The 23,520-nt window shown below is 46.7% G+C and overlaps 2 protein-coding genes across 2 annotated transcripts in view; one reads left to right on the top strand and one right to left on the bottom strand.

The window, feature by feature from the left end:
• Positions 1-3,404, bottom strand: part of LOC140205002 (armadillo repeat-containing protein 5-like) — a 14,369-nt gene extending 10,965 nt beyond the window's left edge. Inside the window, 3 exon segments of the mRNA XM_072272048.1 lie at positions 299-406; positions 1,979-2,009; positions 2,799-3,404. Of these exon segments, the coding sequence (XP_072128149.1) occupies positions 299-406; positions 1,979-2,009; positions 2,799-3,122 (463 nt within the window). The 5' untranslated portion in view covers positions 3,123-3,404.
• Positions 3,264-23,520, top strand: LOC140205005 (sulfotransferase 1B1-like). Its single transcript, XM_072272055.1, has 8 exons — positions 3,264-3,690; positions 11,664-11,906; positions 12,517-12,645; positions 13,471-13,568; positions 13,841-13,967; positions 14,399-14,493; positions 15,571-15,751; positions 20,180-23,520. The coding sequence occupies exons 2-8, from the start codon at positions 11,720-11,722 to the stop codon at positions 20,290-20,292; spliced, it is 930 nt and encodes a 309-aa protein (XP_072128156.1). The 5' UTR covers positions 3,264-3,690; positions 11,664-11,719; the 3' UTR covers positions 20,293-23,520.

Genomic DNA, 23,520 nt, shown 5'->3' with positions numbered 1-23,520 from the left:
GGACAAGAGGGCAAAGCCTCAGGATAGAGGGGTGCCCTTTCAAAACAGATGCAGAGAAATTTCTTTAGCCAAAGGGTGGTGAATTTGTGGAATTTGTTGCCACATGAAGATGTGGAGGCCAGGTCGTTGGGTGTACTTAAGACAGAGATTGATAGGTTCTAGATTGGACATGGCATCAAAGGTTATGGGGAGAAGGCCAGGAACTGGGGTTGAGAAGGAGAAAAATAAGGATCAGCCATGATTGAACAGTGGAGTAGACTCGATGGGCCAAATGGCCTGTCTGATGGTCTCTGTGTACCTGACTGGTGGATGATGACGGAGTTCTCTGCCTCGATGGCCAGATTTCCCAGTGCACGGGCAATCCTGTTCTGAACACTGTGAGACGTGGTGGTCTTCAGGATGTCAACTGTCAGAGGGAGGGGAGTGAAAGATTCAGAATCATAAGTTCAGCAGGCAGATCCTTCAGCCCAATCTGTCCACACCAGCCAAGGTTCCCATCTGAGCCAGTCCCATCCCATCCACATTCCTATCAGAATGCCAATTAATTGTTGTCCATGTTGCTGCCTCAACCACGTCTCCTGGCAGCTCGTTCCAGTTACGGACCAGCCTTGGGGTGGAAATGTTGTTTCTTGATTTCCCAACCCTGGTGAAAAAGACTGCATTCACCCTGTCTGCCCCACATGATTTCATACATCTCTGTAAGGTTCCCACCCGTCTCCCATGCTCCACAGAATAGAGTCCCAACTTGCACAACCTCTCTCCAGAGTCCCCCGAGTCCCAACTATCCTCAAAAATCTCCTCTGCACTTGTTCTAGCTCGATGGCACCTTTCCTGCCACTGGGTTTGACCCTGCACTGCAATTGAAATGTTTGTTCTACATTCTATTACTTTCTTCCACCTCAATAAATTGCAGTAATGAAATGATCCGGGAACACAGAAAGCAAAACAACATTTTCACCATCTCGTTATATGTGACAATAACACACCAATTCCAAAACACACACATGGACCTGGAGGCTCTAGTGCACAGGATCATGAGAAGCTGCAGACTCAACATCTCCTTCACGGGGACCACCCTCCCACCATTGAGGACATCCTCACGAGGTGATGCCTCAAGAAGGCAGCATCCATCATCACCTGGGACATGCCTTCTTCTCACGACCACCATCAGGGAGGAGGAACAGGAGTCTGAAGACCCACACAACATTTTAGGAACAGCTTCTTCCCCTCTGCCATCAGATTTCTGAACAGTCCATGAACACTACCTCACTACTCCTCTTAGGCAATTTTTGTAATTCACAGTAAGCTTTCATGTCTTGCCCAGTAAAATAACAAATTTCATGGCAAACATTAGTCATTATAAATCAGATTCTTGTTAATTTTGAGGTCAGGCAGCATCTATGGAGAGGAATGAAAGAGTTAATGTCTGAGGAGTATTTGATGGCTCTGGGCCGTACTCACTGGAGTTTGGAAGAACGGGGCGGGGGGGAGGATTTCATTGAAGCCCACTATATTGAAAAATTAAATATTGAAAATGGACCGGATGTTTACTATCATGGGGGAATCTAGGACCAGAGGGACCTAACTTTAGAACATAGAGGAGGAGAAATTTCTTTAGACAGAGAGGTGAATCTGTGGAATTCATTGCCACAGTCAAAAGTGAAGGCACATTTAAAACGGAGTTTGATAGGTTCTTGATTAATCAGGGAGTCAAAGGCAGGAGAATAGGGTTAAGGAGGATAATAAACCAGCCATGATGGAACAGTAGAGCAGACAATGGGCCGAACTGCCTAATTTTACTCCCATGTCTTACGGTTTTATAAATAAACAGTTGATATTTCAGGCCATGTCCTGGCCAGAGATGTTCACTGGTTATTTCCCTCCATAGATGCTATATAACCCACTGAGTTCTTCCAGCATCTGCTATCTCCAACTTTAGACGAGTGACATCCCTAACACGGTCCTTCCCCGCACTTACCAAGTGTCGGGATCCCTCCAAGCCTCTGGACCTGCAAGGGAAACATCATCAGGTGTCAGGAAGGAACACAGTGAAGATCCCAGCTCCACCCTCCACCTAGATTTCCCTCTACATACCCCTCCTCATCCTCTTATTTTACACCCACCATCACTTCCAAAGCACATTTCAGAGTGGGGACTCTATTTTTTTAAAAATCTCCGGTACACCGCGGCCGCAGCCGGATACATTGCTGCATGATGCGCCTGCATTTATTGTTTCACAGAGTGAACCCCCTCTGCACCACCACCTCACACACTCCCAGGATCAGACACATAGCAGAGAGGAAGTTGAAGGATGGAGGGAAGGTTTCTCCACGTAACCCTCTAGCCACCACCTCCAGGAACCTATTCCCTCTCTGGCCCCACATTCTTTCTTCCTCCAACTCGAGATCCACTCCTCTTCACCAACCCACATTCACTCCTCCCCCCACCCCAACTCTAGTCCAGCCTCTGCCCCTCTGGTGGGAAAACATCCTCTTCAGCCCAAGCTCCGCACCCACCCACCCCCCTCCCCTTATCGGCACCTCCTGAACAACCAATTCATGCCGAACACACGCCCCTCCTACCCAACACAGCCTCAAGCCAATTGCCACAGAGGCCCACCATAGGCCCGGCCCCTTCCATCCGAATTAACCCTCCTGCGGAGGAGCCCCCTTTATAAGCCAAGCCCCTCCCTAACCCTGCACCTCTTACCCATTTAGCCCCTCTCCGCTCCCCACCCCCAGCGTTACCCCTCCTCCCTGCAACCCTTCCAGAGAGACCCCGCCCGCCGTCCCCCTCACCTCCCTACGAGCCCACTCTTCGGTACAGTAGTTTGCCAGTACACTGAGGCCGAGGTCCAGTTCCTTCCCCCCGGTCCCGGTTCCTCCGACATCCCTCAGCAGCCGCAGTAGGGCCCGTAAGCCGCCCGACCGCCGGAACCGCTCGGCGCCGCCCGCTTCCTTCAGTGGCTTGCGGCGGCGGAGGGCGTGCAAGGCGGCTAAGCGCCGGGCACCGGGCTCTGCGAGCAGCCGTTCCCAGCCCACCGCTGCCTCCCGGTGCTCCCGGTCCCGCTGCTCCGCCATCCCAGAGCCGCCTCCCGGGGCACGCCGGGACTTGTAGTCCATCTTCTCCTCACTGCCACTACAATCCCGTCCACCCCTGCCGCACAGTGGGACTCCTCCTGCCGCCTCGGTACACTAGGGCATGCTGGGAATTGTAGTTCATAGTAGCTCCTCCTTTTCGCCGGGCATAGCTTGGGACTACAATGCCCGCCACATATCGGGGCAGGTGGTAATTATAGTGCGGTCTTTGTCGCGATACGCTTGCCTGACAAACAAAGGTAACACAATCCTTGAAGCCCGCTGGGAAATGTAGTCTGATATGTGACTGAGAATTTACGGCCCTAGGCGGCCAGTTGGGATGGTTTCCTTCTTCTGACACATGAGGGGACCAATCGCCAAAAGATTGACGGGAAGGATTCACCAATCGAAAAGAGATACTCCACTTCAACCAGCTGAGGCTACCAATCACTAGAAGGGCAATGCGTAAAATGAACCAATCAGGAGGATTTCCCGACAGTGACGTAATAAGGCGGCCCAATCGCGAGGGGAATTAATGGAACTAATCACGGAAAGGAGTCGGTTTTTAGCGTCACAGGAAAGTGGACGTGTCCCTCTCTCCTTCGTCACTCAGGTGAGACAGCCAATCGCCAGACTGCGCGCGGACCCGGAGTCACGTGACAAGTGTTGCGTTGTCATGGGTGCGGTCTCCCTGAGCGTGATTGGGGTTGACAGGATCCCCCACAGTGGCGCTGGTCGACCTCCGGCTCAAAATTAATAAATAGTCCACAAAGCAAAGTGCAGTCCCACGGTAAAGCTGGGGGAGGGAATGCCCCTCCGCCCAAACACATTCTCCTGCTTTTTCCCGGTAGGACATAGGAGCAGAATTAGACCATCTGGCCATTTGAATGTGCTCCAGCATTCAATCATGCCCCACCTTTTGATGCCCTTTCCAATCACGAACTTCTCAAGCTCTGCCTTTAAATACACCCAACATTCCGTCCGCCACAGCTGCCTGTGGTAATAAATTCCACAAATTCACCATCCTCTAGCTAAGGAAATTTCTCTGCATCTTTGGACACTATACTGAGTCTGTGCCCTCTTGTCTTAGGCTCCCTCCACCATGGGGAACATCCTTTTTGCACATCTACTCTGTCTAGGCCTTTCAACATTTGAAAGGTTTCAATGAGGTCCCCCCTCATCCTTCTAAATTCCAGTGAGAACAGACCCAGAGCTATCAAATGTTCTTTGTATGATAACATTGTCATAGTTATAGTCATACTTTATTGATCCGGGGGGAAATTGGTTTTCATTACAGTTGCACCATAAATAACAAATAGTAATAGAACCATAAACAGTTAAATAGTAATATGTAAATTATGCCAGGAAATAAATCCAGGACCTGCCTATTGGCTCAGGGTGTCTGACCCTCCAAGGGAGGAGTTGTAAAGTTTGATGGCCCCAGGCAGGAATGACTTCCTATGACGCTCTGTGCTGCATCTTGGAGGATTGAGTCTCTGGCTGAATGTACTCCTGTGCCCACCCAGTACATTATGTAGTGGATGGGAGACATTGTCCAAGATGGAACTATTTCCAGCGCTAAAAAAACAAGTAAAACTCCCTCCACCAGCATGTTAGAGAGGGTGCAGCTTCAACATGTAACCATGAGAAAAAAAATCCAACAAATAACTAAGTTAAAAAGTTTAAAAGTAAGAAACTGCGGAGCAACTGTAACAGGCTGCCCCTAACCCTTTTATTCCTAGAATCATCCTTGTGAGCTTACTCTGAAATATCTTCAATGCCAACACACCTTTTCTTAAATGAGGAGCCCAAAATTGTTCACAATACTCAAGGTGAGGTCTCAGCAGTGCCTTATGAAGCCTCAGTATCACATCCCTGCTCTTGTATTCTATACCTCTTGAAATGAATGCTAGCATTGCATTTGCCTTCCTCACCACTGACACTACATGCAAATTAACCTTTAGGGTGTTCTGCACAAGGACTCTCAAGTCCCTTTGCATCTCAGATTTTTGGACTTCCTCTCTGTTTAGAAAATAGTCCTCATATTTATTTCTTCCACCAAAGTGCATAACCATGCAGTTTCCAACTTTGCATTTAATTTGCTGCTCTTGCCCATTCTCCTAATCTGTCTAAGTCCTTCTGCAGCCTACCTGTTTCCTCAACACTACCTGCCCCTCCACCAATCTTCAAATCATCTGCAAACTTGACAATAAAGCCAACTATTCTGTCATTTAAATCATTGATATACTACATAAAAAGAAGCAAGCACAACAGATCCCTGCGTAGCACCACTAGTCACTGGCAGCCAACCAGAAAACATTCCTTTTACTCCCACTTGTTGCCTCTTACCAATCCCAATGCTCTAACCATGCCAGTAACTTTCCTGTAATTCCATGGGCTCTTAACTTAGTAAGCAGCCTCATGTGGCACCTTGTCAGAGGCCTTCTGAAAGTCCAACTATACAACCATCCATTGCATTCTCTTTATCTATCCTACTTGTAATCTCCTCAAAGAATTCCGACAGTTTCATTAGGTAAGATTTTCCCTTGAGGAAACTATGCTGACTTTGTCCTACCTTATCTTATATCACCAAGTACTCCATAACAATTGATTCCAACATCTTCCCAACCATTGAGAAGATTGCTCTAGTTAGCATTGAGGTAATTGCTCTATAATTTCCTTTCTGGCTGTCTTCCGCCTTTCTTAAAGAGTAGAGTGACATTTGCAATTTTCTAGTCCTCTGGCACTATGCCAGAGTGCAAGAAGTCTTGAAAGATGATTACTAATGCCTCCATAATCTCTGCTGCTACTTCTTTCAGAACCCTGGGGTATGGTTCATCTGGCGCAGGTGACTTGGGTCTTTCAGCTTTTTGAGCACCTTCTCCCTTGTGATGGTAACAGCACTCATTTCCCTCGCACCCTTCAACATCTGACACACTACTCGTGTCTTCCACCGTGAAGATGATGCAAAATACTCCTTTAGTTCATCCGCCATCTCCTTGTCTCCCATTGTTATTTCTCCAGCCTCATTTTCCAGTGGTCCGATATCTCTTTAGATTCTGGACTAGTTCCTGAGGATTGGAGGGTGGCTAATGTAACCCCACTTTTTAAAAAAGGAGGGAGAAAGAAACCGGGGAATTATAGACCGGTTAGCCTGACATCGGTGGTGGGGAAACTGCTGGAGTCAGTTATCAAAGATGTGATAACAGCACATTTGGAAAGCGGTGAAATCATCGGACAAAGTCAGCATGGATTTGTGAAAGGAAAATCATGTCTGACGAATCTCATAGAATTTTTTGAGGATGTAACTAGTAGAGTGGATAGGGGAGAACCAGTGGATGTGGTATATTTGGATTTTCAAAAGGCTTTTGACAAGGTCCCACACAGGAGATTAGTGTGTAAACTTAAAGCACACGGTATTGGGGGTAAGGTATTGATGTGGATGGAGAATTGGTTGGCAGACAGGAAGCAAAGAGTGGGAATAAATGGGATCTTTTCAGAATGGCAGGTGGTGACTAGTGGGGTACTGCAAGGCTCAGTGTTGGGACCCCAGTTGTTTACAATATATATTAATGACTTGGATGAGAGAATTAAATGCAGCATCTCCAAGTTTGCGGATGACACGAAGCTGGGTGGCAGTGTTAGCTGTGAGGAAGATGCTAAGAGGATGCAGAGTGACTTGGATAGGTTGGGTGAGTGGGCAAATTCATGGCAGATGCAATTTAATGTGGATAAATGTGAAGTTATCCACTTTGGTGGCAAAAACAGGAAAACAGATTATTATCTGAATGGTGGCCGATTAGGAAAAGGGGAGGTGCAACGAGACCTGGGTGTCATTGTACACCAGTCATTGAAAGTGGGCATGCAGGTACAGCAGGCGGTGAAAAAGGCGAATGGTACGCTGGCATTTATAGCGAGAGGATTCGAGTACAGGAGCAGGGAGGTACTACTGCAGTTGTACAAGGCCTTGGTGAGACCACACCTGGAGTATTGTGTGCAGTTTTGGTCCCCTAGTCTGAGGAAATACATCCTTGACATAGAGGGAGTACAAAGAAGGTTCACCAGATTGATTCCTGGGATGGCAGGACTTTCATATGAAGAAAGACTGGATGAACTAGGCTTATACTCATTGGAATTTAGAAGATTGAGGGGGGATCTGATTGAAACATGACTGAAATGTATAAAATCCTAAAAGGATGGACAGGCTAGATGCAAGAAGATTGTTCCCAATGTTGGGGGAGTCCAGAACGAGGGGTCACAGTTTGAGGATAAAGGGGAAGCCTTTTAGGACCGGGATTAGGAAAAACTTCTTCACACAGAGAGTGGTGAATCTGTGGAATTCGCTGCCGCAGGAAACAGTTGAGGCCAGTTCATTGGCTATATTTAAGAGGGAGTTAGATATGGCTCTTGTGGCTAAAGGGATCAGGGGGTATGGAGAGAAGGCTGGTACAGGGTTCTGAGTTGGATGATCAGCCATGATCATACTGAATGGCGGTGCAGGCTCGAAGGGCCGAATGGCCTACTCCTGCACCTATTTTCTATGTTTCTACTCTCATCTCTCTTTTAATTTTTATATACTTGAAATAACTTTTATTGTCCACTTTGATATTGTTTGTCAGATTGCTTTCATATTTCATCTTTTCCCTCCTAATGATTCTTTTACTTGCTCTCTGCAGGGTTTATCTTCCCACTAATTTTTGCTTTGTTCTATCCCCTCTCTTTTGCTTTTACATTAGCTTTGACTTCCTTTGTCAGCCATGATTATACTATTTTGCCATTTCAGTATTTCTTTGTTTTTGGAATATTATCCTGCACCTTCCTCATTTTTCCCAGAAACTCGGGCCATTGCGTTTCTGATGTCCTTCTTTGCCAGCGACAGACTGCGCTAAAAAGCCATCTTGGAGGCATTCAATAAACTCTATCTCGAGATCCATTTCCAACCTGATTTTCCCATGTTGAAATCTCCTATGACCTACATAGCATTTGCCCTTTTGACGCACCTTTTCTATTTCCCGTTGTAACCTGTGGTCCACATCCCAGCTACGGTTGTGAGGCCTGTATACAACTGCCATCAGGGTCATTTTACCCTTGCAGTTTCTTAACTCAACTCACAAGGATTCAACATCTTCTGATCCTATGTCACAACTTTCTACTGATTTGATGCCATTCTTTACCAGCAGAGCCACACCACCCCCTCTGCCGACCTTCTCATCCCTCCGATACAATGTGTAACCTTGGGTATTTGGCTCCCAACTACAACCATCCTTCAGCCACGATTCAGTGATGGCCACAACACCATACCTGACAATCTGTAAAAGTGCAACAAGATCATCCGCCTTATTTCTTATATCCTGTGCATTGAGGTATATCACTGAGAGCTGCATTTGCTGCCCTTTCTGATTCTGCATCCCCAGTGCACTGATGCTCACCCTGCTGGCTGCAATTATGTCATTTCATCTGACTGCACACTATCTTCACTTTTTTTACCATCTATCCTGACCTGAGTCCCTTCACTCCAGTTCTCAACCCCCTGCCAAATTAGTTTAAACCCTCCCCAACAGCTCTAACAAACCGCAAGAATATTGGTTCCCCTTCACTTTCGAACAGGTCATACCTCCTCCAGAAGAGATCCCAATGATCCAAGAACATGGAGCCCTACCCACTGTACCAGCTTTTCAGCCACGCATTAGTTTGCCAACTCATCCTGTTCTACCCTCACGGGCAGCAATCCAGAAATTACTACCCGGGAGGTCCTGCTTCTTAGCTTTCCACCTAATTCTCTAAATTCTCCATTCAGGACCTCTGCTTTTCCTTCCTGGTACCAACATGTACCAAGACATCTGGCTGCTCTCCCTCCCACTCCAAAATGTCAAAATAACCTTTGACACCCTTACTAATCAAGAACCTATCACCCTCATCTTTAAACATACCCAATACACTGATAATATATTTAGGGGTGTGTGGTTGGAGTCGTGAGGAGGCTGAAGAGATGGCGGATGGGATGGCCCTGTGTCTTAGCTTAATGCTGGAGTTAAAGGTTTGGGTGGAGTGGATGCCATGGGCGGGACAATCAGATATGGGATATGAGAAGTGGTCTGACTAGTACTCATTTCCAAGCAACAGCAGAGATTTGCAGCTCGGAGTACAGGAATGTCACGGTATGTACTGTGTGTGTATTTATGTGCGGGAGAGGGACATAGACTGTTTTTGTATGTGTGTGTGTGTTTTTGTGTGTGTGTGTGTTTGTGTGAGAGAGAGAGAGAGAACAGGAATCTGTGTGTGAAAGAACAGTGTATACATGTGTTTGTGTGTCTATGTAAAAGTGAGCAAGAGTGTGTTAGTGATTCAGAGATTAGATGTCTACCTGTGTCACGGTAGAGTTTGCAAACTATTTCAGCCCATTTCACCAGCTGGTCCAGATCCTGCTACAAGCTTTGTTAGTCTTCCTCACTGTCCACTACACCCCCAAACTTGGTGTCACCTGCCAATTTTCTCATCCAGTAAACCATATCATCATCCAGATTGTCGATATAGATGACAGACAATAATGGACCCAGCGGCCATCCCGAAGGCACTCCACTGGTCACTGGCCTCCGGTCACAGAGGTAACCGTCTACTACAGCTCTCTGGCTTCTCCTGCCAAGCCAAAGCTGAATCCAGTTTACTCCCTTATCCTGAATGCCAAGTGACTGAATCTTCAGGACCAGCCTCTTGGGCAAGACTTTGTCAAAAGGCCATGTAGACAATGTCCACCACCTTCCCTTCATCAACCTTCTCAAAAAAACTCTGTAAGATTGGTTAAACTAAACCAACTGACTGAGCTTGACCTAGACACAAAGCCACATTAACTATCAGGCCCCGCCTATCCAAATACTTAAATATCCTGTCCCTTGGGAGACCTTCCAATAATTTTCCCACTACTGACATCTGGCCTATAATTTCCCCGCTTAATCTTAGAGCCTTTCTTGAATAACGGAACATTAATTATCCTCCAGTCTTCCAGCACCTCACCTGTGGCTAAAGACATTTGAAATATCTCAGTGAATAGCCCTGCAATATTTGCACTAGCCTCCTTCAAGGTCTGAAGGGACACTTGTCTGGCCCTGGAGATTTATGCACCTTAATTCACTTCAAGGCAGCCAGAATGTCTTCCTTTGTAAACCAAATACAGTCCATGTCCAGATTACTCTTTTGCCTTAGTTCTACAGACTCTGTGTCTGTCTCCCCAGTAACAACAGATGCAAAAAAAAAAAAAAAAATCCATTTAAAATCTCCTCCATCTCTTTTGGCTCCATGCATAGATGACCACTTTCATCTTCAAGCGGATCGATTTTGTTCCTTGCTATCTTTTAGCTGTTTAATATATCTGTAGAAGCCCTTAGGTTTCTTTTTTGCCTTCTCTGCCAGAGCAACCTCACGCCTTCTTTCTGCCCTCCAGATTTCCCTCAAGTATTACCATGAATTTCTTACACTCCCCCAGCACCTGATTTGATCCTGACTGCTTATACCTGATGTGTGCCTCTATTTTCCTCCCAGGGCTTCCATAACCCTTGATAACCGAGGATACCGAAACCTGTTCATCTTGCTTTTTAATCAAACAGGAACTAATAGACTCCATACTCTCAAGTTTCACTTTTGAAGCCTTCCCACTTACCAAGCAGAAAACAGCCCATCCCTGTTCTTATCCATCAAATTCATTTTGATACCATCAAAATTGTTTTTTCTCCAATTTATAATCTCAAACCACATATTATGTTTGGGCGTATTCTGGAGTTCGGGCGTATTCTGGAGTTCAGGTGTGTTGCAAATATTTACTTCACCAGTAATCAATCTTCACACATGAATACATGCTGTAGATTGAATTTAAAATGCAGCTCTGAACAATAGTTCTCGTGGAGTTGATTGCAATCCAGACAATGCTGATTAAATTCACTTTGGGTGTCTGGAGTGTGGGTGCACAGAAGTTGATGTGTGAACGTTACATGTATTTAAAGAAAGCATTGCAGATACATTCTAACTGTAGACTTGTCCTGCCATTATGTTTCACCTTTAGCATATAAATATGTCATGAAATATTGGGTCAAGAGGCCTCTTCCTCCAAGTATTTCATTTTGTTGAATAAAACACATCGGTTTCCAAAAGATCCAGTGACTTTATAACAGACCAGAGCTACACTTCTCTACGTGTATGTGTGTGAGAGAGAGAAAGTGTGTGTGTGTGAGTGGGAAACTGTGTGTCTGGGTGTTGTGTGTGTAGATGTGTTACTGACTGTGTGTGTCTCTGTGTTAGTGTGTGTGTGTGTTTGTGTTGCTGATTGTGTCTGTTACGGTGGTTGTGTTTGTTGCTGATTGTATGTGTTTGTGTTTTACAGTGTGTTTGTTTTGCTGATTGTATGTATCTGTATGTCACTATGTCAGTGTTGAGTGTGTTTCAGTTACTGTGTATTATTCTGAACGAGTGTTACTCTGTGTATATGTGCTGCTGTTTGTGTTTACCTGTGTCACTGGGTGTTCCTGTGCTCTCCCTGCCCCCCTCTGCCCCTTTGCCGTTTTGCCCGCAATCAGACTGATGCTCTGTGTATTTCAGACTTGTGTTCTGACAGGGAGGAGGCAGAGCGCAAACCCACAGGAGCCCAGGGCCCAATGGCCAGTACCCAGAAGCCAGAGGAAGGCCCGGGAGAGGCTGAGGCCCCTCCTAACGTGTCCCGTCCTCAACTGGTTCTATTCCAGGGGGTTCCCATGCCTGACATGTTCATGGAGGACTGGGAGGATGTGGAAAATTTCCCGGCTCATCCCAGTGACATCATCATCGCCACCTACCCCAAAGCAGGTGTGAGGGAAGGAGGGAGGGAGGAGGAGATGTTGGAGGGAGGATAATGGGTAGGAGAGAGGAGAAAGGGAGGAGAGAGATGGAGTGAGTGAGGGGACCAGGAGAGAGGTGGGGATTGGAAGGAAAGAGGACAGAGACAATGGGAGGGGCAATTGGGGAGAGAGAGGGGGTAGGAAAGGCGGGTGGGGTGGAGAGTAGAGAGAGGTGTAGCGTGGCAGAAGGGAGGAGGGAGGTGGGAGTGGGAGGAGGGAAGTAAGAGCAGGAGAGGGGAGAGTGGTAGGTAGTGGGAAAAGAGTGGTGAGGGGAAGGCAGGAGAGAGGGGGAGTGGGAGAAGAGAAGGGGAGGGAGGAGGAGAGAGGGTGAGTGAGGGGACAGGGAGAGAGACAATGAAAGGAGGGTGGGGTGAGGAGTAGAGAGGTGTAGTGTGGCAGGATAGGGGGAGTGGGAGGAGAGAGGGAAGGGCAGGAGAGGGGAGAGAAAGAGAGGTGGGGAGGGGAAGGCAGGGAAGAAGAATGAGTGGGAGGAGGGTGGAGGGAGGGGAAGGAATGAGGGGGAGTAGAAGAAGGGAGAGGGTGTACAGGTGCTGTGACACACTGCTGTGCATTCACAGGAACAACCTGGGTGCAGGAGATTGTGGACGCGATTCTGCAAGGGGGTGATGTCAAAAAGTGTCTCCGCGCCCCACTGGAGGACAGAATCCCATTCCTAGAGTTCAAATACCATGGGCAACCAAGAACAGGTGAAGTCAAACACTCCGCACCATCCCAGTACACACTCCTTGGGGGGGGGTCAGACACAGAGTGAATCTCCCTCCACACCATCCCATCATACTCTCCCGGGGTCAGACACAGAGTGAAGCTCCCTCCACACCATCCCATCACACACTCCCAGAGTCAGACACAGAGTGAATCTCCCTCCACACCGTCCCATCACACACTCCCGGGGTCAGACACAGAGTGAATCTCCCTCCACACCGTCCCATCACACACTCCCGGAGTCAGACACAGAGTGAATCTCCCTCCACACCGTCCCATCACACACTCCCGGGGTCAGACACAGAGTGAAGCTCCCTCCACACCGTCCCATCACACACTCCCGGGGTCAGACACAGAGTGAAGCTCCCTCCACACCGTCCCATCACACACTCCCGGGGTCAGACACAGAGTGAAGCTCCCTCCGCACCGTCCCATCACACACTCCTGGGGTCAGACACAGAGTGAATCTCCCTCCACACCATCCCATCACACACTCCCGGGGTCAGACACAGAGTGAAGCTCCCTCCACACCGTCCCATCACACACTCCCGGGTCCAGACACAGAGTGAAGCTCCCTCCACACTCTCCCATCACACACTCCTGGGGTCAGACACAGAGTGAAGCTCCCTCCACACTGTCCCATCACAGACTTCTGGGGTCAGACATACAGTGAAGCTCTCTGCACTGTCCTGTCACAGCACTCCAGGGGTCTCAGGGTGATTGAGGTGGATTTGTTGAGACTTTGGATGGGAGATTTTCTCTTGACCAGTCCATGACATCCTCTTTTGGGATCCTTTTGTGCTCCCCAGCCTTACAGCAGCTTCTGAACACCCCACCTCCAAGAGTGATCAAGACCCACCTCCCTTTCCAGCTGCTGCCCAAAAGCTTCCTCGAACAGGGCTGCAAGGTAAATACCCTCCCCGTCTCTGATGACTCACTCCCTCCCTCTCTCCCCTGCACCCCTCCCCATGTCCCCTCCCTCTCCACCTTGCACCCCTCCCCGTGACCCCCCTCCCCTGCACCCTCCCTGTGTCCCCCCCTCTCCACCCTGCACCCCTCCCCGTGACCCCCTCCCCCGCACCCCTCCCCGTGACCCCCTCCCTCCCCTGCTCTGTGAACCTCCCCCTCCTCTTCACCCTTCCCCATGTCAGTCATCCCCTTCCTGCTCTACCCTGGCAGATACTCTACTGTGCTCGGAATGCCAAGGATCTGATGGTCTCCTACTTTCACTTTGACCTGATGAATCAACTGCAGCCAGACCCTGGCACCTGGCAGGAATATTTCCAACGTTTCCTAAAAGGCGACGGTAAGGACAAACACAACTGGTGGCCAGAATCATTTAACTGGTCACTCTCACCCCGTCCGGGTCCTCTCCCTCACATTCTGATCTCTGGGTTCACTTGGGATCTTCCCAGCATTTAACACCCATCCCTTATCGCCATTTTTGACATTTAGCTTGCCAGCATTTACCACCTATCCCTTAACACCCTTTGCAATGTTAAGCTTGTCAGCATTTACCACCCATCCCTTCCCCCTCCCCATGAATATGGGAGCTTGCTTGCATTTATTGCCTATCGCTAGTCGCCCCTACACATACACACAATCTCCTTCCAGTCACCAGAAGCGCACTCCAGTCCTGTGTTTCTGTGTACACCGACTGACCCCTCTGCAAGAGCAGATCAGATATGCGTGGTCTGTATACACTTCACTGATCCTCCTCCCCCTTCCTTCACCCAGTATCATATGGATTATGGCATCACCACGTCCGGGGCTGGTGGGACCAGAAAGAAAGTCACCCCATCCTCTACCTGTTCTACGAGGACCTCAAGGAAGTAAGTGAATTCTCTGTGGATGACCCTCGAGTCAGAGAAAGGGAGGGCAAGGGAGGCATTAGACTGCTTGGGGTGTTAAAGGATGTGGGTTCATTGTGGTCACACATAATGAGACACAGTACAAAAATTTATTTCTACATTGTTCTACAGATAAATCCACCCAGAAGGTATGAAACAAGAGAGAATACAGAACAGACTGCGCAGGCATCAGTGTCAGCAGGGCCAGTTAGCCTTAAAGGCCTGTTTGACCCCACTGAGAGGAAGAGGGACAGAGAGACACGGGTCGGTGTACAGATCCCACCCCCTGAGAGAGAGGGACAGAGAGACACGGGTCAGTGTACAGATCTCGCCTGCGAGAGGGGATGACTGAGAGACACCGGTCAGTGTTCAGATCTCCCCCTGAGAAAGAGGGACTGAGAGACACCGGTCAGTGTACAGATCTCCCCCTGAGAGAGAGGGACTGAGAGACACCAGTCAGTGTACAGATCTCCCCCCGAGAGAGAGGGACTGAGAGACACCGGTCAGTGTACAGATCTCCCCCCGAGAGAGAGGGACTGAGAGACACCGGTCAGTGTACAGATCTCCCCCTGAAAAAGAGGGACTGAGAGACACCAGTCAGTGTACAGATCTCCCCCCGAGAGAGAGGGACTGAGAGACACCGGTCAGTGTACAGATCTCCCCCTGAGAGATACAGACTGAGAGACACCAGTCAGTGTACAGATCTCCCCCTGAGAGAGAGTAACTGAGAGACACTGGTCAGTGTATAGATCTCCCTCTGTGAGAGAGGGACTGAGAGACACCGGTCAGTGTACAGATCTCCCCCCCGAGAGAGAGGGACTGAGAGACACCAGTCAGTGTACAGATCTCCCCCTGAGAGAGAGGGACTGAGAGACACCGGTCAGTGTACAGATCTCCCCCTGAGAGAGGGACTGAGAGACACTGGTCAGTGTCTTGTAGCCACAGATTCAGGTTGTGAGGCTTCTGGTGCGGGATTAGTCAGGGTATGAGCACTGAGCTCCGAAGGGAGCTCTGGGGGAAGTGGTCCCCTCTAACTTGGGTTCTGTGTGTCTGGCTCAGGATTTGAAGCGGGAGGTTGTGAAGATTGCACGATTTCTGGAGAAGCAGTTCTCTGACCCTGTGTTGGACTCCATCGTCCATCACACTACCTTCGAGTCAATGAAGGCCAACCCCATGTGCAACTACAGCACTATTCCCACTGCCGTATTCAACACCAGAGTCTCCAGTTTTATGAGGAAAGGTAGGTCACTCAAGGGGACGCTGAGGCACTTGGAAGGACAGGGGTCGAACATGGGCAGTCATCACTGCCTGATGCACAAGTGTTCACATTTCACCCACTCGACTGGAAGTTCAAGGCAGTCTATAGGAAATTCAGTTAAGGATATATTTCTGTATCTTGAGCTGGTAACCTAGTCCATTATCGTCACATATACTGAGGTAGAGTGGAAAACCATACACTGTCCATACAGATAATTTCACCACATCTGTACATTATGTGCTTTGTCATATGGCATGGGTGATCATTGTCTACTTGTGACCATGATTGTTCTTGGCAATGTTTTTCTACAGAAGTGGTTTGCCATTGCCTTCTTCTGGGCAGTGTCTTTACAAGATGGATGACCCCGGCCATTATCAATACTGTTCAGGGATAGCCTGCCTGGCCTCAGTGGTCGCATAACCAGGACTTGCGATATGCACCGGCAGCTCATATGACCGTCTACCACCTGCTCCCATGGCTTCACGTGACCCTGATCAGCGGCTAAGCAGGGGCTGCATCTTGCCCAAGGGTAACCTGCAGGCTAGCAGGGGAAAGGAGAGCTTTACATCTTCTTTGGTGAAGACATATCTCCACCCTGCCACCCAAATAAACATTGTGGTCGTACTTTGGATGAGCAATAACAAAATGCAGAATAATGTGTTACAATTACGGACAATAGAGTGCAAGGCCATGACAATGTAGGCTGTGAGGTCAAGAGTCCATCTTACTTAACCTAGGGGATGTTCAGTAGGCTTTCTACAGCAGGGTAGAAACAGTGCTTGAGCTTGGTGGGACATACTTTCACGCTGCTTTACCAAGGCAGTGGAAAGTGTAGACAGAGTCCACAGGGTTTCCGTGATGTGCTGAGCTGTGACCATAAAACTTAAAGACTAGGAGCAGATTGGCCCATTGAGTCCGCACCGCCATTCAATCACGGCTGATTTATTTTCTCTTATAACCCCATTATCTTCCCCAAAATTCTGGCTACAAAGCCATCATTCTGTCATCCAGATCGTCAACATATAATGTGAAAAGTAGCTATCCCAAAACCACCCCCTGTGGAACAGCGCTAATCACCAAAGGCAGGAAAAGCCCCCTTTATTTTCACTCTGCCTCCTGCCAGTCAGCCTCTTCTATCTATGCTAATATCTTTCCTATAATACCATGGTCTCTTATCTTGCTCAGCAGCCTCATGTGCAGCACCTCGCAAAGGCCTTCTGAAAATCCAAGTAAACAATATCCACCAACTCTCTTTTGTCTATCCTGCTTGTAGTTTTCTCAGATTTATCAGGCAAGGTTTTCCCCTTAAGGAAACCAAGCTGACTGCCACCTGTTTTATCATGTGCCTCCAAGTGCCCCCAAACCATATCCTTAATAATGGACTGAAACAACTGCAGTCGGGCTAACTGGACTATAATTTCCTTTCTTTTGCCTCCTTCCAGAATCTAGTGATTCTTGAAAGATCACTAGTAATACCTCTACTATCTTATCCAGGTGACTTCAGACCTTCCAGCTCCCCAAGCACCTTTTCCTTAGTAATAATGACTACATGCACTTCAGCACATAGGAGGGAGATTGAAAATCTGAATTAAGTGGTGCCACAACAGCAATCTCTCTCTCAATGTCAGCAAAATGGAGACGAGGAGGAATCCCTATGGCCAGAGTGGTGAATCTGTGGAATTATTTGCCACAGGCAGTTGTGGAGGACAAGTCATTGAGTATATTTAAGGCAGAGGTTGATAGATTCTTGATTGGTCAGGACATAAAGGGATACAGGGAGAAGGCAGGAGATTGGGGCTGAGATGGAAATGCATCAGCCATGATGAATTGGTGGAACAGACTCGATGGGCCAAATGGCCTAATTCTGCCCCTATATTTTATGGTCTTAAAACCAAAGGGATGATTATTGACTTCAGGAGGAGGAAATCAGAGAGCTACAGGCCAGTCCTCATCAGGGTGGAGAGAGTCAGCAGCTTTCAATTCCTCAGTGTTATCATTTCAGAGGATCTGTCCTGGATGAGCAAGTAAGTGTCATTACAAAGAAGGCATGGCAGTGCCTTTACTTTCTTAAGAGTTTATGCAGATTTGGCAAGTCATCTAAAACTTTGACAAACTTCTATAGATGTGTAGCATATTGACTGACCGCATCACAGCCTGGTATGGAATCACTAATGCCCTTGAATGGAAAATCCTACGAGTTGTAATGGATACAGGCCAGCCCATTACAGTAAGGCACTCCCCACCATTGAGCACATCCACATGGAGTGTTATCACAGGAAAGGAGCATCCATCATTAAGGACTCCTGTAGTGTGTGTAGTTTTGGCCACCCTCCTATAAGAATGAGTGCAGAGATTTCTGAGGGTATTGCTGGGACTGAGTTATGGAGAGAGGTTGAGTAGATAGGGACTTTTTTCTTTGGTGTGTAGAGGTGACCTGATAGACCCCTGGGAGGGTGCTCTGGAAGGATCAATGGCACACAATCCAGGGGGATCTGGCTAACACCCAATGAATTCAGTGGTAGGTAGCAAAGGGTAAGGGTGTAAGGTTGTCTCTCAGACAAGTGGTTTTCCCCAGGGCCGAGTGTTGGGTCCATTGCTATTTAGAATATAGAAATAGGCGCAGGAGTAGGCCATCTGTGCTGTCCAGCCTGTTCCACCATTCAATAAGGTCATGGCTAATCTGACCATGGTTCATCTCCACCTACCTGCCTTTTCCCCATAACTCTTAGTTCCCCTACTATGCAAAAACCTATCCAACCTGAATTCTCTCTCCTGAATCTTGAGGCTATGTCCCCTAGTTCTACTCTCACCTACCAGTGGAAACAACTTTCCTGCCTCTATCTTTTCTATCCTTTTCATAATTTTATGTTTCTATAAGATCTCGTCTCATTCTTCTGAATTCCAGCGAGTACAGTTCCAGGTGACTGAATCTCTCCTCATAGTCTAACCCCCTCATCTCTGGAATCAACCTGGTGAACCTCCTCTGCACCGCCTCTAAAGACAGAATATTCTTCCTCAAGCAAGGAAACCAGAATTGCCCGCAGTACTGCAGGTGCAGCCTCACCAGTACCCTGTACAGTTGCAGCATAACCTCCCCGCTGTTAAATCCAATCTCTCTGGCAATGAAGGGCAACATTTCATTTGCCTTCTTGATAGCCTGCTGCACCTGCAAACCACCTTTTGCAATTGATCTGTATCAACAATTTGCATGAGAATGTACAAGGCACACGTATGATTCATTAAGTTTGCAGATGACATTGAAATTGATGGTGTCGTATACAGTGAAGATGTTTATCAGGATTTACAGAGGGATCTCGATCAGCTGGGTACATGGGCTGACGAATGGCAAATGGAGTTTAATTCGGATAATGATCTCTTGGAATATTGTGTTCAGTTTTGGTCATCCTGCTGTAGGTAAGTTGCCATTAGGCTGGAATAAATGCAGGGGATATTGATGTAAATGTAGCTGAGACTTGATGGACTGAGTTATGGAAAGATTTTGCGCAAGTTAGGGCATTTTTTCTCTGAAACATGGAGATGAACAATTAAGGAATTGATTGTGGACTTCAGGAAGGGGAGTCTGAACACACACTAGTCCTCAGTGAGGGGTCAGCAGTGGAAATGGTGAGCAACTTTAATTTCCTGGACATCACCTATCCTTAGCCCAACACATTTGATGCAATTATAAAGAAGGCATACCAGCAGCCAGCAACTCTACTTTGTTTGGAGTTTGAAAGATCAAAACGTTATCAAAGACTTGCAAATTTCTATACATGTATGGTGGAATGCATTCTGATTAGTTGTATCACCATCTTATTTTGAAGCTCCAATACACAGGAATTCAAGAGGCTGCAGTAGGTTGTAGACTCAGAAAGCTTTGAAACAGGATAATTCTCTCCACCTTCGAGAACATCTTCAAGAGGCAATCCCTCAAGAAGGCAGCATCCACCACTAAGGCTTTGCACCACCCGGGACATGCCCTCTTTTCATTACTACCATTGGGGAGGAGGTACAGTAGCTCCGAGACCCACACCCAATGTTTTAGGAACAGCTTCTTCCCCTCTGCAATCAGATTCATCAACAGTCCATGAACCTATACTACCTTGTTATTCCTGGTTTTTTTCACTATTTATTTTCATAGGTTATAGTAAGTACATGTCTTTGCACTATACTATTGTGCAATAATGAATTTCTTATCAGTGATAACAAATCTGGCTTGTGGGCATAACATGGGCAACTGGGAGGAGCTTACCTGGGAACCTTGATCACATGGACCAGGTTGGGTGGAAGGGTCTCGAGTTATCTGAGGAGCTCCTCCTCATTGTGTTAGTGCAAAGGGGAAATCCACTCCACCAAAGCCCCAGACTCTCTTGGACATTAACTGAGGAGGCCCTTCTCTCTTCTTCACAGGACAGGTGGGCAACTGGAAGGACCATTTCACCGTGGCTCAGGACCAGGCCTTTGAAGTGGACTACCAATCCAAGATGAAGGACACAGACCTCCGCTTCCATACCGAGCTGTAGTTCTGGTCTTCATGGAGACTGGAGGTTTATTGTGGCTGGTTTTTCCTTTGTCACTCATCCCTGTCTCCCTTTAACTCTTATCCGCCCCTCTCCCCTACTGCCCATGAATCTTGGACCAAACTGCCACAAATTCCACAGATGCACCAACCTCTGCCTGAAGAAATTCATTCTCATCTAAGTTTCAAAGTGATGTCCATGTTTTCTGAGGCCTTCAGATCCTAATCTCCTAATGATGAAGACAACCTCTCCACGTCCACTCAATCCAGGCCTTTCGGTATCCAGTAGGTTTCAATGAGTTCTCATCCTTCTGAATTTGATCCTGTACAGGTCCAGAGATGTTAATTGACAGCTGGAATACAGCTGTCTACAGGCCCATGCTCCATGTACATTGAGTCTTTCATTCCTTGAGTCATTCTTAGGTTAAGGTGGTTCAACGTCATGCAAACACTCTTAGAATATGTTAACCCTATGATACCCTGGATCATTGTCGTAAACCTCCATTAGACCCTCTCCAGCGCCAGCACATCCTTCCTTAAATACAAGGCCCAAAACTGTTCACAATACTCCAAATATGGTCTGACCAACTTCAACAGTACATCATTGATTTTATCTTCTAGTCTCTGGAAATGAATGCTCACATTACATCTGCCTTCTTACTACCAACTCCACCTGCAATTTAACTTCGAACAAATTCTGCACAAGGACTCCTAAGTTCCTTTCTGAATTCCCTCCCCAGTTAGAGAAGTCGATACCTTTATTCTTCCTACAAAAGTGTATCACCCCACAGTTCCCCATGCTGTATACTAGCTGTCACTTCTTTACCCCGCCCTCCCAACCTGGTCATCCTGGAGACTCCCTGTGTCCATGACACTATCTACACGGAATGGAGGGCTTTGACTGGTTGCATCATCACCTGGTACTGAGGCTCATAAGGTTGTAGACCCAGTCAGCTCTATGATAGGCACAGCCCTCCTCACCATCAGTATTCTGGAGGTTTCAATGAGATATCCTCCCTCATCTCAGTTCTAATAGGACAGATCTTAGGCTGTATCCTTGGATCTCAGACTACCCTACTGATGGAGATGTTCTCTCCATGTCTGTTCTGTCCAGGCCATTCAATATCCAAAGTTCAAAGTATTTTTTTTGGTTGGTATGATATACTACCTTGAGATTCATTTTCTTGCAGGCATTTACAGCAAGGATGTAACGCTGAGGCTTTATAAGGCATTGGTTAGACCACATGGAGTATTGTGATCAGTTTTAGGCTCCTTATCTAAGAAAGGATGTGCTGGCATTACAGAGGATCCAGAAGAAGTTCATGAGAATGATCCTGGGAACAATGGGGTTAATGTACGAGGACTGTTTGATGGCCCTGGGCCCGCACTCGCTGTAGTTTAGAAGAATGAGGGGGATCTCATTGAAACCTATTAAATATTAAAGGCCTACACAGAGCGGATGTGAAGAGGATATTACCAAAAGTGGGGAAGTCTAGGACTGGACAGCGCATCCTCAGAACACAAGGACGTCCTTTAGAACAGAAATGAGAAAGAATTTCTTTAGCCAGAAAGTGGCGAATCTGTGGAATTCATTGGGTATATTTAAAGCAGAGGTAGAGAGGTTCTTGATTAGTCAGGGTGTCAGAAGTTATGGGGAGAAGGCAGGAGAATGGGGATGAGAGGGATAATAAGTCAGCCATGATGGAATGGCCTAATTCTGTTCATGTGTCTTATGGAAAAAAATACAACAGAATTGTACAAAAAACTATAAACAAACAGACAAAGACTTAACAAATAATGTGCAAAAGACAAACTGCAAATAAAAATGATACCGAGAACATGAGTTGTAAAGAATCCTTGAAAGTGAGCCTGTAGGACACACAATCAGTCACAGTTGAAGTGAGTGAAGTTATCCATGCTGGTTCAGAAGTCTGATGGCAAAGGGTAATAACTGTTCCTGAACTTGCTGGTCTGGCACCTCAGGCTCCTGTATCTCCTGCTCAATGGCAGTAACAAGAAGAGAGCATGACCTGGACGGGTGGGGTCTTTGATAATGGGTGCGGCTTTCTATAAATGTATTCAATAGAGGGGTTTTGATGAAATTTCCACCATCCATCAAGTACAAGCCCAGAGACTTCAACCACTCCTCGTATGTTAAGTCTTTCTTAACATAGACAGGTGGTAAAGAAGGCATACAGCATAGAATTGGGAAGTTCTATTGAAGCCTTATAAAACTTTGGTCAGGTGGATCTGAATTATTACATTCAGTTCTGATCGCCCCGTTACAGGAAGGTTGTGGGGCTTTAGAGAGGGTGCAGAACAGGTTCAACCAGGATGCTGCCTGGACTAGAGAGCATGTGCTATTCGGAAAGGTTGGACAAACTTTGGTTGTTTCCTCTGCAGTGGTGGAGGCTGAGGGGAAACCTGATAGAGGTGTATTAGATGTGGGAGGCATAGATAGACAGCTAGTATTGTTTTCTCTTGGGGTTGAAATATCTAATACTGTTAACTCATATGTTTTGGTCTTGTCTTACTCTGGAAACTTTTTGGAGAGACATTTTTAATATTATCTCAAAGGTATTGAATACAGATATCTCTCCTCATCCTATTACTGCTATCTTTGGATTACCTAAAATTTCCAGTAATCTTTCCCCTTCAGCCCGTAGAATGATTGCATTTCTTACTTTAATGGCGAAAAGATGTATCTTACAATATTGGAAAGAGCCTAATGCTCCAATTACCTTTTTTTGGTTTTCCCAGACGATATTATGCTTAAATTTGGAGAAAATTAGAAGTAATCTTTATGATTCCTCACTTAAATTTGAACAGACCTGGAGATCTTTTATTCAATATTTTCATTTAACATAATTTTTTTTCTCTTTTGTTCCATATTTATATTCCCTTCTTGCTTTTTTTTTAAACTGTTTTTAATGGAGGTCGGGTTTGAGGACGTGATTTTAAGTTCTTTAACTCTACCTGTTTTCAAGTTAGCCCATTGCTTTGCTTTGCTTTTAGTTTAGTTCCATGGCGGGTTTTTTTTTGGTTTTTTTTTTCCTTTTCTCTATTGATATATACATATAAAAATTAGTATACTATTATTTTATGTTTAAATTGCACTGTTTGTATCAATTTTTTCTTCTGTATTAATATCTCCTGTAATTTCTAACAGTGTATTAGTGCCTTTATGGTTTACCCTTTGTATACTTATTCAATAAAAAGATTTAAAAAGAAA

The sequence above is a fragment of the Mobula birostris genome, chromosome 11 (genome assembly GCF_030028105.1).
Source record: "Mobula birostris isolate sMobBir1 chromosome 11, sMobBir1.hap1, whole genome shotgun sequence".
Lineage (NCBI taxonomy): Eukaryota > Metazoa > Chordata > Chondrichthyes > Myliobatiformes > Myliobatidae > Mobula > Mobula birostris.
The sequence above is the reverse complement of the archived record's forward strand: the minus strand, read 5'-3'. Positions and strand labels throughout refer to the sequence as shown.

Excerpts from the sequence above, each read along its gene's own strand:
- LOC140205005 (XM_072272055.1), top strand. The coding sequence starts at position 11,720 with ATGGCCAGTACCCAGAAGCCAGAGGAAGGCCCGGGAGAGGCTGAGGCC. Across the intron at positions 13,968-14,398 it reads ACGTTTCCTAAAAGGCGACG|TATCATATGGATTATGGCAT; the intron begins GTAAGGACAAAC and ends TCCTTCACCCAG. Across the intron at positions 14,494-15,570 it reads TCTACGAGGACCTCAAGGAA|GATTTGAAGCGGGAGGTTGT; the intron begins GTAAGTGAATTC and ends TGTCTGGCTCAG.